The sequence below is a fragment of the Bos javanicus genome, chromosome 2 (assembly GCF_032452875.1).
Source record: "Bos javanicus breed banteng chromosome 2, ARS-OSU_banteng_1.0, whole genome shotgun sequence".
NCBI lineage: Eukaryota > Metazoa > Chordata > Mammalia > Artiodactyla > Bovidae > Bos > Bos javanicus.
This window is the reverse complement of record NC_083869.1, coordinates 18,096,773-18,114,856: the sequence shown is the minus strand read 5'-3', so window position 1 is coordinate 18,114,856 and position 18,084 is coordinate 18,096,773. Positions and strand designations below refer to the sequence as shown.

Here is an 18,084-nt window from a genome sequence, read left to right as displayed (position 1 = left end):
ATCTACAACATGAGTTTTATCACCTACTTTTATCTCATCTAGTATATCTACATATCTAATCTAGAATTTCATACTGTTCATACTGTTCATGGGGTTCTCAAGGCAAGAATACTGAAGTGGTTTGCCATGCCCTTCACCACCCAGATAATCACGATGGTGTGATCACTCACCTCGAGCCAGACATCCTGGAATGTGAAATCAAGTGGGCCTTAGGAAGCATCACTACGAACAAAGCTAGTGGAGGTGATGGAATTCCAGTTGAGCTATTTCAAATCCTGAAAGATGATGCTGTGAAAGTGCTGCACTCAATATGCCAGCAAATTTGGAAAACACAGCGGTGGCCACAGGACTGGAAAAGGTCAGTTTTCTTTCCAATCCCTAAGAAAGGCAATGCCAAAGAATGCCCAAACTACAGCACAATTACACTCATCTCACACACTAGTAAAGTAATGCTCAAAATTCTCCAAGCCAGGCTTCAACAATATGTGAACCGTGAACTTCCAGATGTTCAAGCTGGTTTTAGAAAAGGCAGAGGAACCAGAGATCAAATTCCCAACATCTGCTGGATCATCGAAAGAGCAAGGGAATTCCAGAAAAACACCTATTACTACTTTACTGAATATGCCAAAGCCTTTGACTGTGTGGATGACAACAAACTGTGGAAAATTCTGAAAGAGATGGGAATACCAGACCACCTGACCTGCCTCTTGAGAAATCTGTATGCAGGTCAGGAAGCAACAGTTAGAAATGGACATAGAACAACAGACTGGTTCCAAATAGGAAAAGGAGTATGTCAAGGCTGTATATCGTCACCCTGCTTCTTTAACTTATATGCAGAGTACATCATGAGAAACGCTGGGCTGGATGAAGCACAAGCTGGAATCAAGACTGCTGGGAGGAATATCAATAACCTCAGATATGCAGATGACACCACCCTTATGGCAGAAAGTGAAGAGGAACTAAAGAGTGTCTTGATGAAAGTGAAAGAGGAGAGTGAAAAAGTTGGCTTAAAGCTCATCATTCAGAAAACTAAGATCATGGCATCCGGTCCCATCACTTCATGGCAAATAGATGCAGAAACAGTGGAAACAGTGGCAGACTTTATTTTCCTGGGCTCCAAAATCACTGCAGATGGTGATTGCAGCCATGAAATTAAAAGATGCTTGCTCCTTAGGAGAAAAGTTATGACCACGTACACAGCACATTAAAAAGCAGAGACATTACTTTGCCAACAAAGGTCTGTCTAGTCAAAGCTATGGTTTTTCCAGTCATCTTGTATGGATTGAGATTTGGACTATAAAGAAAACTGAGCGCCAAAGAATTGATGCTTTTGAACTGTTGTGTTGAAGGATACTCCTGAGGTTCCCTTGGACTGCAAGGAGATCCAACCAGTCCATCCTAAAGGAGATCAGTCCTGAATATTCATTGGAAGGACTGATGTTGAAGTTGAAACTCCTATACTTTGGCCACCTGATGCGAATAGCTGACTCATTAGAAAAGACCCTGATGCTGGGAAAGATTGAAGGCGGGAGGAGAAGGGGACAACTGAGGATGAGATAGTTGGATGGCATCAGCAACAAAATGGACATGAGTTTGAGTAAACTCTGGGAGTTCACGATGGACAGGGAGGCCTGGCGTGCTTCAGTCCATGGCCTCGCAAAGAGTCAGACACGACTGAGCAACTGAACTGAACTGAATCTAGAATTGCCAAATGGCAATTTCAGATTAGATATTGAAAGTCATATCTATCACCAAATAGTTAAAATGAGAATGAACTTTAGTTATAATTTGCTTATTTCTGACAATGCAGTATACAGCCAAGGTCATATAATTTAAATATTAATAATGCCAAATTTTAATATATTTGTCAATGTTATCAAAATAGCCATATTAACTTTGTACTGTGTTTGGCATCAAAAATATACTTTAATTCTTATAACATGAATAGCAAAATTTCCTTGTTAATGTCTGATTATAAAAATGGCAGCAATAAATGTTAACAATATACTAAGACTTAGATTACTTTTACTGCAAAAAATTTAAGTGATCCCAGTATAACTGAAGTTTTTAGGTCACTTGAAATAGTATGCCCTGGGATTTCATTGCTAAATTTTCCAAAGGGCATTTAATGTTGGCATTGACTTGTTGGCTATTTACGCTCATTGGTGGGGCATACAACTCTGAATATAATTGCAAATGGTTTCTGATTTCCTGCACCCATCCCCCACCAAAAGAATTTCTAAATGCTGAGAGTATTTTATCCATTCTGAGTAAATCTTTGGCATATTTTCAAATAGACAAGTACTGGCCTTGTCTAATAATTTGCCTGACCTATTATGGCCCTCAAGGACTTTATTGACTAGCACTGTGGGCTTTAGAACACAGAATAGAACATATTCTTTTGGAATCTATTTTGCAGAGTTCTTGGTGGCATTGCCTAGAGCACACACATTGTCAAAACTCTTTGATTAAACATGTAAGCCCTCAACCTAATTAATTTTCAAAGAGGATTCTACAGATTCCAGGATGGTCCTTACCACTCTAACTTCTTTTACTGTTTATACTATAAAACTGGTAAAGCTATTTAATATTCCTATGACAGTTTTGAATTATTCCATTTTGAATATTATAAATTTGGAGCACAGATGTCACCAACATGAAGTTACTGTATACAAGGCTTGAAGTCATTAAAAACTAAAGTTCCTCAAACTTTAATATGCATAAAAATGACCTGAGAGTCTTGCTAAGATGTAGATTCCAATTCAGTAGGTCTGGGGTGGAATCTGAGGCTCTTCATTTTCAACAAGGTCCTGGGTGATGCTGATGCTGCTGGTCCTTTATCAGTTCAGTTCAGTTCAGTCGCTCAGTCATGTCTGACTCTTTGTGAGCCAATGGACTGAGGCACGCCAGGCCTGCTGTCCATCACTAACTCCCAGAGTTTACTCAAACTCATGTCCATTGCATTGCTGATGCCATCCAACTATCTCATCCTCTGTTATCTCCTTCTCCTCCCACCTTCAATCTTTCCCAGCATCGGGGTCTTTTCTAATGAGTCAGCTCTTCGCAGCAGGTGGCCAAAGTATAGGAGTTTCAACTTCAACATCAGTCCTTCCAATGAATATTCAGGACTGATCTTTTAGGATGGATTGGTTAGATCTCCTTGCAGTCCAAGGGACTTTTAAGAGTCTTCTCCAACACTACAGTTCAAAAGCATCAATTCTTTGGCGTTCAGCTTTCTTTACACTCCAACTCTCATATCCATACATGACTACTGGAAAAACCATAGCTTTGACTAGACGGACCTTTGTTGGCAAAGTAATGTCTCTGCTTTTTAATAAGCTGTGTACGTGGTCATAACTTATCTCACAAGGAGTAAGCGTCTTTTGATTTCATGGCTGCACTCACCATCTGCAGTGATTTTGGAGCCCAGGAAAATAAAGTCTGCCACTGTTTGCACTGTTTCCGCATCTATTTGCCATGAAGTGATGGGACTGGATGCCATGATCTTAGTTTTCTGAATGTTGAGCTTTAAGCCAACTTTTTCACTCTCCTCTTTCACTTTCATCAAGACACTCTTTAGTTCCTCTTCACTTTCTGCCATAAGGGTGGTGTCATCTGCATATCTGAGGTTATTGATATTCCTCCCAGCAGTCTTGATTCCAGCTTGTGCTTCATCCAGCCCAGCGTTTCTCATGATGTACTCTGCATATAAGTTAAAGAAGCAGGGTGACGATATACAGCCTTGACATACTCCTTTTCCTATTTGGAACCAGTCTGTTGTTCCATGTCCATTTCTAACTGTTGCTTCCTGACCTGCATACAGATTTCTCAAGAGGCAGGTCAGGTGGTCTGGTATTCCCATCTCTTTCAGAATTTTCCACAGTTTGTTGTCATCCACCCAGTCAAAGGCTTTGGCATATTCAGTAAAATAGTAATAGATGTTTTTCTGGAATTCCCTTGCTTTTTTGATGATCTAGCAGATGTTGGCAATTTGATCTCTGGTTCCTCTGCCTTTTCTAAAACCAGCTTGAACATCTGGAAGTTCACGGTTCACATATTGTTGAAGCCTGGCTTGGAGAATTTTGAGCATTACTTTACTAGTGTGTGAGATGAGTGCAATTGTGCTGTAGTTTGGGCATTCTTTGGCATTGCCTTTCTTAGGGATTGGAAAGAAAACTGACCTTTTCCAGTCCTGTGGCCACTGCTGTGTTTTCCAAATTTGCTGGCATATTGAGTGCAGCACTTTCACAACATTATCTTTTAGGATTTGAAATAGCTCAACTGGAATTCCATCACCTCCACTAGCTTTGTTCGTAGTGATGCTTCCTAAGGCCCACTTGACTTCGCATTCCAGGATGTCTGGCTCTAGGTGAGTGATCACACCATCGTGATTATCTGGGTCGTGAAAAAATTTTTGTATAGTTCTTCTGTGTATTCCTGCCACCTCTTCTTAATATCTTCTGCTTTTGTTCTGTCCATAGCATTTCTGTCCTTTATTGAGACCATCTTTGCATGAAATGTTCCCTTGCATGAAATGTTCCTTTGCATGAAATGTATAGAAATGAATTCTAATTTTCTTGAAGAGATCTTTAGTCTTTCCCATTCTATTGTTTTCCTCTGTTTCTTTGCACTGATCACTGAGGAAGGCTTTCTTATCTCTCTTTGCTCTTCTTTGGAACTCTGCATTCAAATGGGCATATCTATAGCAAGGCTCTAAGAGACACACCAAATAAAATCAAGTGATGACTTATGGTAGCTTATTCTTTAAGATTCTCCTCCTACTTTATGTTAACTCTGCACTTCAAAAGAATTGAATATGAAGGGTAGGGGCTGCCAAGTGTGGACACACAACGGAGAAACAGGACTCTTTTCTACCCCTCTGTAAGTTTGCAGGTTGGCTCAAAGAGGATAAGCCTTAGATGTTTACATGACAGGGTCTGTGTGCTATACTGGAGGAGTTTTTCCCGAAGCTAGCCCATGAGTCTCAGGGTCAGTTCAGTTCTGATGGAATGGTCATATGGAAAGAGATGAAGGTGCCTGGGATGACTTTCTATACCAACTCTTTGTAAGATTTTCAGAAGACACTTGTTATGAATATAAATGCAATTAGATCCTTTTGTATGCAAGTTTGTAGATATATATGGATCTGTATCCATATGTACATTTATGTGGGTTTACTTCAAATTAGAAGGAGGAAGATACAATTTTTTTCCAACCAACATCACAGAGAACATTAATATATAATCATAACTGAGTTTGCATCTCTTTCAGTTTTCCATCCACCATTCCATCTGTCATTTCATCATATTGTTATAGCTATTATTTGACATCTTGTCTTTATCACCTCATCTATCAATAAATAGACAATATCTTCTTAGACAATACTTCCTGTTTGTGTCTAACATGGAATTCAATTTCCATGAATTTCACAGTTCTGTGAACCCCAAAAATATTTAATATGACTATTGGGTTAAATTATCTATGCCATATATAATCAGTTATTTAGTGATAAGCAAACAAATTCTTTATATATCATATCTTCTAAACTTTTTCCCATTTTAAAATTAATGACATGGTGAGAAAGTACAGGAGAAATGAATTCAATAGCTAGTTTCTTTTTCATGGTAAAGTCTATACCACAGAAACCAGTATATGTGACTTTAGAAAACTGTCTTCATTTAATTTGGTCACTGTCCTGTTACAAACAGATCACTATTCTGCAATGGATATTAAATAGAAGTATATTCCCTATCAAATATTAAATACAATGAAAATTTTCTCTCTTAAATTAGAGAAACTGCATTCCTTAAAAGCATTTATGAATCAATATTCATATGATAATAAATATCCCGTACCTGCAAAAGGTGAATGAGAAAATCATATTAAAGTTATTACCTTTACAAGAATTTAATTTTAAATTACATTTCAAAGAACTCCCAGTGGAGCTGAGAAACAGGCAAGTAAATTCTATACTGTTTCCAGGTACTTAGTAGACATAATATACATTTCATTATCTGCATGTGTAAACCTTTAGGGATAAAAAAGATATGAACACATAAAACATTTGTTCCTGTAGTAATGATACATGCTTTAATAACCTTGAGGAATAAACTAGAAAAATCCATCTTTAAGAAATCACATTCAGTACTTTATACAGAAGACACAAATATAATAGACAATGGATTTAAAAAAACCTGCTGCTTCTCAAGCATGACTTCTGATATTGTTATTATATTTAAATAAAAGTAACTTCCAAGTTCTATTTAGAAATGTCTCTGCATTGCTATCTAGGAGGAATTTAAACGGATTTATATTTGGAGTTCATATGTTTGTATACAAATCTAAAGAATATTTCTCCTTGTTTATCAGTAATCTGGGAATCATGTTTGGAAACACTGGTTTTTCATCATATATTTCAAAAATTGCAGTTGAGCTGAGTATTTTTTGTTGTATCATTCACATAAATATAACTTCCCTGGTGGCTCACATGGTAAAGCATCTGACTACAATGTGGGAGACCCAGGTTCGATCCCTGGGTTGGGAAGATCCCCAGAGGAGGAAAAGGCAGCCCACTCCAGTATTCTTGCCTGGAAAATCCCATGGATGGAGGAGCATGGTAGGCTACAGTCCATGGGTCCTTAGTAGACAAAATAAATGCACATAAATATATGTCTGTATTACACAACCATTAAAATAAAAAATGCCTATTTTAACTCTTGGTCATCAGTTCCTCATGGCACTGGTTCCACTAACAAGAGGTGTTTTTCTGATCTGATTATATCATACATCACCAGGAAATTTACATATTACCTAATTCATATGGATAAGAACCCATACCAAAACTCTTGAAAAGGTTTTTATTAATTCACAATGACATTAGTGACATGTGACACACTGAGCTACAAACTGTGATTAAGCCAGCTAATAATTTCTTATATTTAAATAAACCATATATATTTTCCTAATTATGAAGTTCTCTGTGAGGTGGTACCATCCCAACAACTTATTGAATTTTTACCTATGATGGTTTAGAGTCAGAGCACAGAAGAATGGGACTCATGTGTCAAGAACACCAGCCCATAACCTTAAACTGTTGTCATGACTTGCACATGTACATTCTGTGATGCCTGGGTCACTGTTCATGATTTGTGATCCATTTTTAACTGTAATAGTAAATCAATATGTGTGTAATTACATAAAATGCTGCCATAGATTTGAGCAAAAACTGAGTGGTTTGCTTGCATATCCATTTATAAGTCCTGAGTGGACACATAACAGTGCTTCACTGTTTTTAATATGATTAAATTTATAAAGAATGTGATAAAATATAGTTTAACACTTGGCCTTTGTGGTACATCAGTAAATTTTCTTTTAAGTGATAAGGTATAATACCAATTGTATTTTTTTAAATTTGTTTGTTTTAATTGGATGCTAATTATTTTACAATATTGTAGTGGTTTTTGCCATACATTGGCATGAATCATCCATGGGTGTACATGTATCCCCCATCCTGAACCCTCTTCCCACCTCGCTCCCCATCCCACCCCTCAGAGTCATAAAAATGTGGAATGCTTCATGAATTTGCATGTCATCCTTGCGCAGGGGCCATGCTAATCTCTGTATTGTTACAATTTTAGTATATGTGCTGCAGAAGTGAACACCCAACTGTATTTTTAGACAAGTGATATATATGACCAAAAATTACCTTTAAGAACATAGAAATGAAGAAAGTACTTACAGTTACCATTGAGAAAATACAAAATGATTAGTTGCGTTGAAGTTTCTAGTTAGATGTAGGTGCCAAAGTAGTCAATTGTATTCCTTTTATTAATTGACCAAGATGTGACATTATGAAACTGATTACTTTTTAAAGTATAATATAATGGCTGACATATTTTAGCTCCAATTTCCATCAAGAATTCTTCGAAACATGTTATCATGAGTCCATCCTTGCTGATAGGAAAAGCACTTATCCAGGCATGGGCAATACATTCACTCTTGCAGTGCAGCAGAGTACCAACTGATAAATCATCCACTCTGGGATTTGATGTCAGAGGTTAAAAGGACTGCTTTTGTTCTAATATTAGTATGTTATCATTGGATAAAGCTCAGCTCTATAACACTATAATTACAATGTATATTTTTCTTTCTCTGATAATGACAATGGCAGAAACTGATAAAGTTTGATATATGTTCCACATCAAATATTCCCTTGTTCTATTGATCACTGCCTACTTCAAATAATTTACCTCTCTCAACCACCCCCCCCCCCAAAGTAATGCAGGAAGCTGCAAGAAAAATAAAGTGTGAGATGTTGCAACTAGATTCTGAGTATCCATGATGTCTGTAATTAATTTTTGGAAAAGAGACAAGTTCAGATTACCCACATTTTGTCTTGATCTCTAAAGATGCCCAATTCAATGTGATTCATTTATTGTTAATTCCTTGCCTTTCTCCTAGATGCCATTGGAGCAGGCCTTCTGCACTATGGTTTTGGTGAACTTGCTATATTCATTTAATATTTATTCAAAATCAGGTTTTTTATATACAAAAACATATTATTTCTTCTTTTCCAATCTACAGAACTTCTATTTCCTTTTCTTGTCTTATTTACTAGGTCGGACTTCCAGGATAATGTTGGATAAGAGTTGTGAGAGAGGACGTTCTTATCTTCTTCCCAGTCTTGGGGGATGGAGAAGTTTCTTACCATTAAATATGATGTTAGATGTTCTTTGTAAATGTTCTTTATCAAGCTGAGGAAATTTCTTCTGTTATTAGTTTTTTTAAGAGTTTTTAAAAAATTATCATAAACATGTATTAAATTTTCTCCAGTGTTATTCCTGAAGCAATTGATATAATCATATGATTTTTCTTTTCTTGCCTGTAGATGTTGTGGATTATACTGATTGATTTTTGAGTATTGGATCAGCTTTGTATATCCGGGGAAAAAATCCCATTGTATGTGAAAGTCTATTTGTTCACTGTTGGATTCAATTTGTTAGTATTATTGCAGGAAGGTGGACCCTCTCCAGGGCCCGAAACTGGGCTCTTGTCTAACATTTGGAAATGAATTGTCCGAGGAGATACATGTGCTGACAAAGCAAGAGATTTTATTGGGAAAGGGCACCCGGGTGGAGAGCAGTAGGGTAAGGGAACCCAGAAGAACTGCTCTGCTGCGTGGCTCTCAGTATCCGGTTTTATGGGGATGGGATTAGTTGCCAGGTGGTCTTTGACCAATCATTCTAATTAAGAGTCTTTCCTGGTGGCGCACGCATCGCTCACCCAAGATGGATGCTAGCGAGAGGGATTCTGGGAAGTGGACGGACACGCGGTGTCTCCTTTCGACCTTTCCCGAACTCTTCCGGTTGGTGGTGACTTATTAGTTTCCTATTCCTTATCAGGATCTCCTGTCATAAAACAACTCATGCAAATGGTTACTATGGTGCCTGGCCAGGGTGGGCGGTTTCAATCAGTGTGCTTCCCCTAACAGTATTGTGTTGAGAATTTTTGTGTTTATGAGTAATGTTGGTTTGTAGCTTTATGTTAAAACATTGGTCTGGTTTTAATACACTGTGGTGTACCTAGGGGAGAGTTTTCATTTAGAGGATGAATAGTTACTGGCTGACTGAAATATACCAAGGTGATCCCCAGATCACCACAGAAGAGAACTGAGGCCTTCCACCACAACCTGGGAGTGCTTATTGGAAACGCTAGTTATGTCTACTAGTGAGTATTCCCAGAGAAAAACTTGAATGGATTTTTCTAAGACATTTTGAATTGGTTTCCTGGGGTTGCTGTAACAAAGAACAGTCAGCCCTCGGTAGCTGCTGATGCACAGCAGGTAACTTCCTGCTGATAAAGGAAGGTCCAAGGTAAAATGCTATTTTATATAAGGGATTCAGCATTTGGTATCTGTGGAAGAAAGAGGTGTCCTGGAACCAATCCCCAAGTATACTAAAGGAGGACAATACCACAAACTGGATGCTTTAAAAACAACAGAAATTTATTCTTTCAGTTCTGAAGGCTAGAAGTTCAAAGTGAAGGCATTAGGAAGATCAGGCTCTCTCTAAAGTCTCTAGGGAAGAACTTCTCATTGCTCCTCCCCTTCAGGTGGGGTCCACCTCTGGTGTTGTAGGGCTTGCAGCAGCTGCACCACAGCAACCAGCTTCTGTCACCACTTGTCACCACTTCCTCATGTGTCTCCTCTGTCTCCACGTCTGTCATGGCCTTCTTGAGAGCATTAGTTGTGGACTGAGTGCTCACCCTGACACTTCAACCAATACAGTTATTCTAATCCAGTAACCAAAAACATCATGCAGACACATTTTACTGGGGCCTCTAACTTCCTCTCAGGGAGGTCCCCACATAAATTTCCTAGATCCATAGGAAATTCATACTGAGAGGGAGGATGAAATCCAAAGCTTACTCAGTTTTCCCATCCTGATGTTTGGTTTCTTCTCCTGTCTGGTCCTCTAATTCCCCACACTTAGTAAAACAGCAGATAAAGTTCCCACATACCCCATTTCCTCACAAGAATGTGTTGAGGTTTTTTTTTTTTTTTTTGGTGGGGGAAATGTTATTTAATCTGATAACCCAGATCAGGATGTGATGAGAAATTCTACTACTCCTTTAAAATGAACAGAAATGAATAAATGCACATTTAAGAGGCATCTTTGACAGCTGCATTAACTTGCATCAAAAGTAGGCCTTTGAGGGTCAGCAATGGCAATGGCTGCTAGAAAAGACCCTTTGGAGCAGATGGGCACTTAGCTTTCTGATCCTGCCAGGTACCTCGTTTCCTACTTTGCACTTCCAGCTGCCCTGCTTGCCAACAGCCCGTGTGTATGGAGGTCTGCATAATATTTGTTACAAAGAAAGGTAGCCTTCTGCCTTTATTAGAATAATAAGAGTTAGAGATTATTTGCCATTGGAGAAGGAAATGGTAACCCACTCCAGTATTCTTGCCTGGAGAATCCCAGGGACAGGGGAGCCTGGTGGGCTGCCATCTGTGGGGTCACACAGAGTCGGACACGACTGAAGTGACTTAGCAGCAGCAGCAAGCTTCCTTTTTATTTGATATTTTGAATTTTTATCTTCAAAAAATTTCATTATATGATACTTTAATGCTAATATAAGAAAATACCATTTTGTAATTGTTTGAATCAATAAAGTTTTTGGAAAATAACAGTTGTTGAATGACAAAGGGAAAAGGTTGTTTCATTAGCCAGTTCTGGAGCTATTATTTTACAAGTATTGATATTTAAGTGGGTTCTAAATGGGAAAAGAGCCATAGCAGGAAGCCATCAGAATTCAAACTGAAAACTTCCAATTATGTACTTTTTGTTTTAGTTTAAAAAAATCATCAATTTTTCCAGCTACACCTATGTTTAAAATATGTTTTAATTTCACCAGATTTTTATTGTGTTAACTGGAAATATATGCACACAAACATCCATGTCTATACAATTTTTTCTGTTCCCTTGTCCTTTGAGGAGGGTAGGGTATTAATTTTATGGCATTAAAAAAGAGGATCCAAAAAATTGGATTTGCCAAGTCCTGGCTTAAACAAATGAAATTTCTATTGAACAGAAGGTAGAGCTATCCGGCCAAATACTCAAACTCCAGAATCAAAGACTTGGTCATCTGGAAGAGTGTCATGCATCCAACTTCCACCCCCAATGCTTGGGTGGTTCGTTATGTTATATAAACTCTCACCCACACAAGAAACAGCGGTGTGGAGATTCTTGGGGAAAAGCCAAATTCAGCAGCTTTGTGCTTTCTGTATTGAGGCTGAATCCACCATACACAGCTGATAACATTCAAATCTCATCTCATGAGAAGAGAGTGGAGAAAATGAATTACTGTTGCTTTGAGCAGGACACTGTTTCATTTAGGGAATGCAAATCTTTTGGCTCTTTGATGCAGCTCAAGATTCTGCTTATTATAAATGGAAAACAGTCTGTCATGCTTTGGTATTTGCATTGACATGCACAATATCAGAGTGTACTAGGAGGAGATATTTTATTTTGTTTCAGCTAACTTATTTCATGGACACACTTGAAATACTGTACCTACCACAGAAATGTCAAAAGCTTCAGATGGCAATTTCTAGGAAGGAATGGTCATGAATAAAAATAAATATCGGGGAACAAGATGCAGTATTTTTTCCTTCCTTCATTTCAAATTCAAATAATCTAAATTTTTGCATTTGGCTTTTTTTTTTAGATTTACATTTATGAATGAAATGTCAGTTTTAAATTAGATCTGTTCACAATCAGATTATTGAGCCTCAAACACAATAAAATACTGATAATTTGTGCAGTGTTGTTAAGATGTACATAAATCCTGGTTTTGGCAGTTTGGACTTAGTCACTGAAAGGTGAGACACCCACTTCTCCACTTATACCTAATGATGATTTACACCTGATTATATCTGCTTTGGGCTTCCCTAGTGGCTCAGAGTGGAGAAGGAAATGGCAACCCACTCCAGTGTTCTTGCCTGGAAAATCCCAGGGATGGTAGAGCCTGGTGGGCTGCCATCTATGGGGTCGCACAGAGTTGGACACGACTGAAGCGACTTAGTAGTAGCAGTGGCTCAGAGGGTGAAGTGTCTACCTGCAATGTGAGAGACCTGGGTTCGATCCCCAAGTCGGGATCATGCTCTGGAAAAGGTAATGGCATCCCACTCCAGTACTCTTGCCTGGAAAATTCCATGGACTGAGGAGCCTGCCTGGCCAAAGGCCATTGGAAAACAAAGCATTGCCAGCAAAGGTCCATCTAGTCAAAGCTATGTTTTTCCAGTGGTCATGTATGGATATGAGAGTTGGACTATAAAGAAAGCTGAACACTGAAGAATTGATGCTTTTGAACTGTGGTGTTGGAGAAGACTATTGAGAGTCCCTTGGACTGCAAGGAGATCCAACCAGTCCATCCTAAAGGAGATCAGTCCTGAGTATTCATTGGAAGGACTGATGCTGAAGCTGAAACTCCAAAACTTTGGCCACCTGATGTGAAGAACTGACTTATTGGAAGGGACCCTGATTCTGGGAAAAATTGAAAGCAGGAGACGGGGATGACAGAGGATGAGACAGTTGGCTGGCATCAACAACTCAATGGACATGAGTTTGAGTAAGCTTGAGGAGTTGGTGATGGACAGGGAAGCCTGGCATTGCTGAAGTCCATGGGGTCGCAAGGAGTCAGTCATGACTGAGCGACTGAACTGACTGATATCTACTTTAAAATTCTGGGAAAATGATCCTGGATTTTGACTTTTATCTCCTCAATATTATTTTGACTATTAGAGCCATCAGAGATTTTTAAGTTTAAAGTTTCAATTTGGGTGCAGTCCAGATGATCTGAAGCTGTGCTGTGCTTAGTCGCTCTGTCATGTCCAACTCTTTGCAACTCCATGGACAATAGCCCACCAGACTCCTCTGTCCATGGAAATCCCCAGGCAAGAGTCTTGGAGTGGCTTGCCATGCCCTCCTCCAAGGGATCTTCCCATCCAGGGATACAGCCCAAGTCTCCACATTGCAGGCAGATTCTTTACTGTCTGAACCACCAGAGAAGCCCAAGAATACTGGAGTGGGTAAGTATCCCTTCTCCAGGGCATCTTCCCAACCCAGGAATCAAACCAGGGTCTCCTGCATTGCAGGCAGATTCCTTACCAGCTGAGCTACCAGGAAAGCCTGATGATCTGAAGGGTTCTCTCTTAAGTTTCATAGGTTAAGTGAGAGTGTTTTATGTATACTTCACAGTTAGAATCTGATTCTAAGTGGTTAATTTCCATAACAGGAAATAATAATCAGGCAAACGAATAACATCTTTGTCTTTTTACATTCTCCCATCCATCTCTCCAAAAGAAAAAGGAAAAACAAGCTAGGCTTATCTTTTCTTACCTCTGACAACAATTCAAAAAATATCGAGTGTGACTATGCCTTAGGTGCTGAGAACATGATGATGAATGGGGCTGTCACAGATCCTGCTGATAAGCATCTCTCACTCTAGCCAGGAGACAGATGCTCACGCATGCAATTCCGATCCAACTATTAAGGGACATGACAAGGGCAGCTGGATGATGACAGGGCACATGGCAGGAGCATCTATACTGGACTTGATGGGTCAGAAGGCTTCCTGGGGAGGCTGTGTCTCAAAAGGACCTGGAAGGATAAGCAGGAATTAAGCCACATGAAGCTGGGTGGACCACAGTAAGGCAGTTCTGGGAAGGAGGACTGAAGAGAAGTAAGAGCAGGATAGGGTACAACTTGAAGTTAGGTAGCACTTGGTGTGGATCAGAAGGGATGGGACAGAGGCTAGGAATGGAAACATAGGTACTGAGGGGCTTTGTGTGACACTTGAAGAAATTTAAACGTGGATGAAGTGGTTAGAAAGTTCTTGCAATAATTTATTTTAAGCCTGCGTCTTGGTTTTAAGTGATGGTTAGCATTATTGAATGAATCAGCTAAATGTTCCTACTTCTTTCTCCAAATATTTTAGATATTATAGAATATGTAAAGATTCAAATATGAGGATTTCTACGGTAAATTTGTCCCGGAATTGAATGTAAAAAAAAAAAAACAACTTTACTATCAGATGTTTATACATCCTTTTGTTAGGAAATAAAAACAGGAAAAAATGATTTTGCCTTATCAGAAGCTCAAAACACATTTTGCGTTGCATTTCTTCAAGGTATCGAGTATAGGTTCTTAAAAAATTTTTTGTCATTTTCATTTTCTTATTGAAAAGTGTTTTGATATTTCTAACTGTCCAGAATTTAGAAGTAAATAGGTATAAATCATATATATATATATGTCTCTCTGATGTACACGTTATTAAACTTTTGTTTGATTTTCTCCTATTGAAAAAATTCAACCAAACTGACAAAATGGGATGGGAGATCCCACTAAATTAACAAGATAGACACAGAGTAAGAGAAGAATTTATTACCTGGGTCTGCCAGCCCTCTTTGGACATAAGTAGGTTTTACTCTTTAGCTTCAAATGAGAACAGCAATTTGGCAAGATATTCACAATACTTGAAACTGGACAAAAACGATAGGTAAATTAAGAGACTATGGATTCCCTGGGATTCTGCATATATAAGTGTTTAATAGGTTTCTGTCAAAATTTTTAAGAAATTTAAGAGATTAAATTTTTTAATTAAACTGAATACACAGCACAAGAAAATATATGCCACACATATATTTTTACTTAGCCACACATTTCACATCTTCAGATAACATCCAGTAACTTTTTAATATAAACTTGAATATATTAAATTTAAATATTTTTATTTGCAGACAGTCTTTATAGCAACATAATTAATTCCTCCCCTCTATCAAAAATCTATAATGAATATTCTTTCAACTATAGATTTTACCCTAACATGATGAGACTACATTTAAAATCTAAAAACAAATGCTTCTCCTATACATGCTTATTTTTTTTAATGAACTAAAATAATGATCCTCTTTTCTGAATAATATGTTTCAGAAAGGCATAGAACATTCTTCAATATTACAGGGATAATTATAAGAAAAGGATAGACTTCATCTTATGTCATCCTATTATATACTTTTTCTCTCTGAGATCATACTAAATATATCCCCCTGAGTTTAATTTCAAATCTTTGAAAAAGAGAGAGTCTTAAGAAATTGGAAAGGATTTCAGTTTCAATTCAGAAAACATCATTTTCCTACGTGGAAACAGTTCAAAATCACATACTAACTCCACTCTTGTAATTTTTAATATTCTAAAGAAACAAATATCTGAAGGAGAAATAGTGGGCAGGAGGCAGTGTGATGACAAATTACATGAAAGTATATAATTACCCTTAGCCTTCATAGAGCACTTTCCATTTCTCGTATCTTTACAAGATGAAATTGAAACCATCAATTGCCCAAGAGGTAGACTATGAACCCATTTCCAAATGGGAAAATGAGCACTGAGATGCCTTACCACCATAATGGCTGTAAAAATGGTTAGCAGCAGGACAAGACTAGAAGCAGGAGGAGCTGGTTACAATTGTATACACATGGCTGCCCAAAATACGTCAGTGGGAGGACTGGAGTACCGCTGGTCCACCTCCGCAGCTATGCTCCACCTTGCTCTGTGACACACACAGCTGATGGAAGTTTCAATCTCCATTTAAAGGTGACGGCACATCTATTCTCCAATGTCAAACCCATGAGATCAACAGGGGGAATGACTGTTTGCAGTGCCATCCTCAGACTCAGGAATGTAGGCTACATTGAAACTACATAGAACATATTTCAATAAATGGGATCAAAACAGGAAAAGCAAAATTGAAAGACATCTTGTGCAATAATGAAAGTTACAATTTTAGCTCAACATTTCTACTCTTATTCTACAAGAAGATGTTTATGAGTACAATTAAAAACAGATTATGAAACAACTGGATTTGAAATAAAACTCACATCTGCATATCTATATAAGCCTTGGTTTGCATGCTCTTAAATTAGGAGGGAATAAAGATAGTATAATTTGACTGGGTTTTGCACTCAACACATCTCTTTCTAGAATTCAAAGCTGTATCCTGATTCACTGCTAATGATTTACCAAGCTCTTCAAATACATTAAAGCACTAAAGAAAATTTGATTATTTCCCAGAGCTGTGGCATTAGCCAAAAAAGCAATATGGCTGGACTGGAAGTGCACTTGGTGGGGGATGCTAAACGGGAGATGCAGGAAAAAAAAACAGCTGTATTATTGTCCTTTAGGCTCATGAGAACGACATCCCCGGGTGCCAACCCTGCACTTACTGTGTGAGTAGCCAGTACATCAGGGCCACGGTAACGTAGACGACACACAGCGTGACCCAGTTTATCCCTTTGATGGGCGGCTTGCGGTTACCTGTCACGTGGAGGATGACACTGGAAGAGAGAATGCCGCTAGGGTTTTGGGCCCACGCCACATAGAGGCCTGCATCTGCCTCACATACCTTCGGAATGAACATCAAGTGTCTCGTCTCCTTGTGTAAAACCTGCAAGCGCCCATCTGCAGACAATTTCTGGCCCTTCTTGTACCTGAAGCAGAGAGTCAATTTTTAAAGTCAGGATCATGGTTTATTCACATCATTTCCAAGTTCTAATAAACACTGCAATTGGGCCAATTGCTACTGCAATATTTTCTAGCATTAGCAGGAACTCTGCAGCAACCACAAACCCAGTGGGGCTGTTTATCTTTCAAGCAGTGGTTGGCAACTGGTGGCCAAGAAAGTATTTGATGGACTCAGACTGTTTTTTTTAAACACTGAATTTTTTGATATTTAACAATTAGAATATTGCATATGAAAATTCAGATATCCAACTCCTCTTAACAAAACCAGGCCATCTGGTTACACTGGGCCGTCATTTTCTCATGGCAACAATTACCCCAGTGGGAAATGGCACCTTCTATTTGACCTGTGTCATTCTTTCAGCTGCTATGAAACAGCAGCTTGTGACTTCTTAGAGCTACTGAAGCAAGACTCTTCCCCATCAAACTCATCCTGTAAGATCCCTGGAGAATACCAATGTGCCACTTTAGAAGAAGGTACAGATATAGCACTTGCTAGCAAGATGAGCTCATTTAATTTTTGTGGATTAATTTCATTAGAAGAAAATGATTTCTAATTATAAAGGACATTCATGCAATTGGATTGTTACTGTTAATGACACATTTCTAAAAGTTTCTTATGAATATGAGCACTTAGCTGCAGCACTGTATAAAGCAAATAATTTGTTTATTTTGCACACTCTAGATTCTTGCTTATTTATTTCTCCCCATGTTGTTCCATCCAAGAAGCGGTGACAAACCTGAATCACTTTCTATTCCCAGTGCCTGAGTGATGATTTTGCATTTTTCTGAGTGTCCTAAGACTGATTCCCTGACAGCTTGCCAGTTGTTAACTGAGAAAAATTGTTGTAAATTCAAAGGCAAGATTTTTTTTTTCACAATATCACAGTAGTTCTTCAACAATAAATGCTAACCAAGCCATCTTTTGTGTGGACAAAAACAAGAAACACTTCAGACAACATTTTTTTTTTTGGAGTGAAACTAATATTTAATAATGAATTAAATAATG

General features: G+C 38.3%; 1 protein-coding gene and 1 non-coding gene across 4 annotated transcripts in view; both read right to left on the bottom strand.

Moving 5' to 3' along the window:
- Positions 1-7,557: 7,557 nt before the first annotated feature.
- On the bottom strand, positions 7,558-7,661 carry LOC133236469 (U6 spliceosomal RNA). Its single transcript, XR_009732900.1, has one exon. It is a non-coding gene; the product is annotated as a U6 spliceosomal RNA (small nuclear RNA).
- A 2,321-nt stretch (positions 7,662-9,982) lies between these two features.
- The window catches only part of CCDC141 (coiled-coil domain containing 141), a 230,738-nt gene continuing 222,636 nt past the window's right edge, over positions 9,983-18,084 (bottom strand). For all 3 annotated transcript variants that reach the window (XM_061434124.1, XM_061434130.1, XM_061434139.1), the window contains one exon: positions 9,983-17,044. In XM_061434124.1, the coding sequence (XP_061290108.1) occupies positions 16,777-17,044 (268 nt within the window). In that variant the 3' untranslated portion in view covers positions 9,983-16,776. The remainder of the gene's footprint in view (positions 17,045-18,084) is intronic.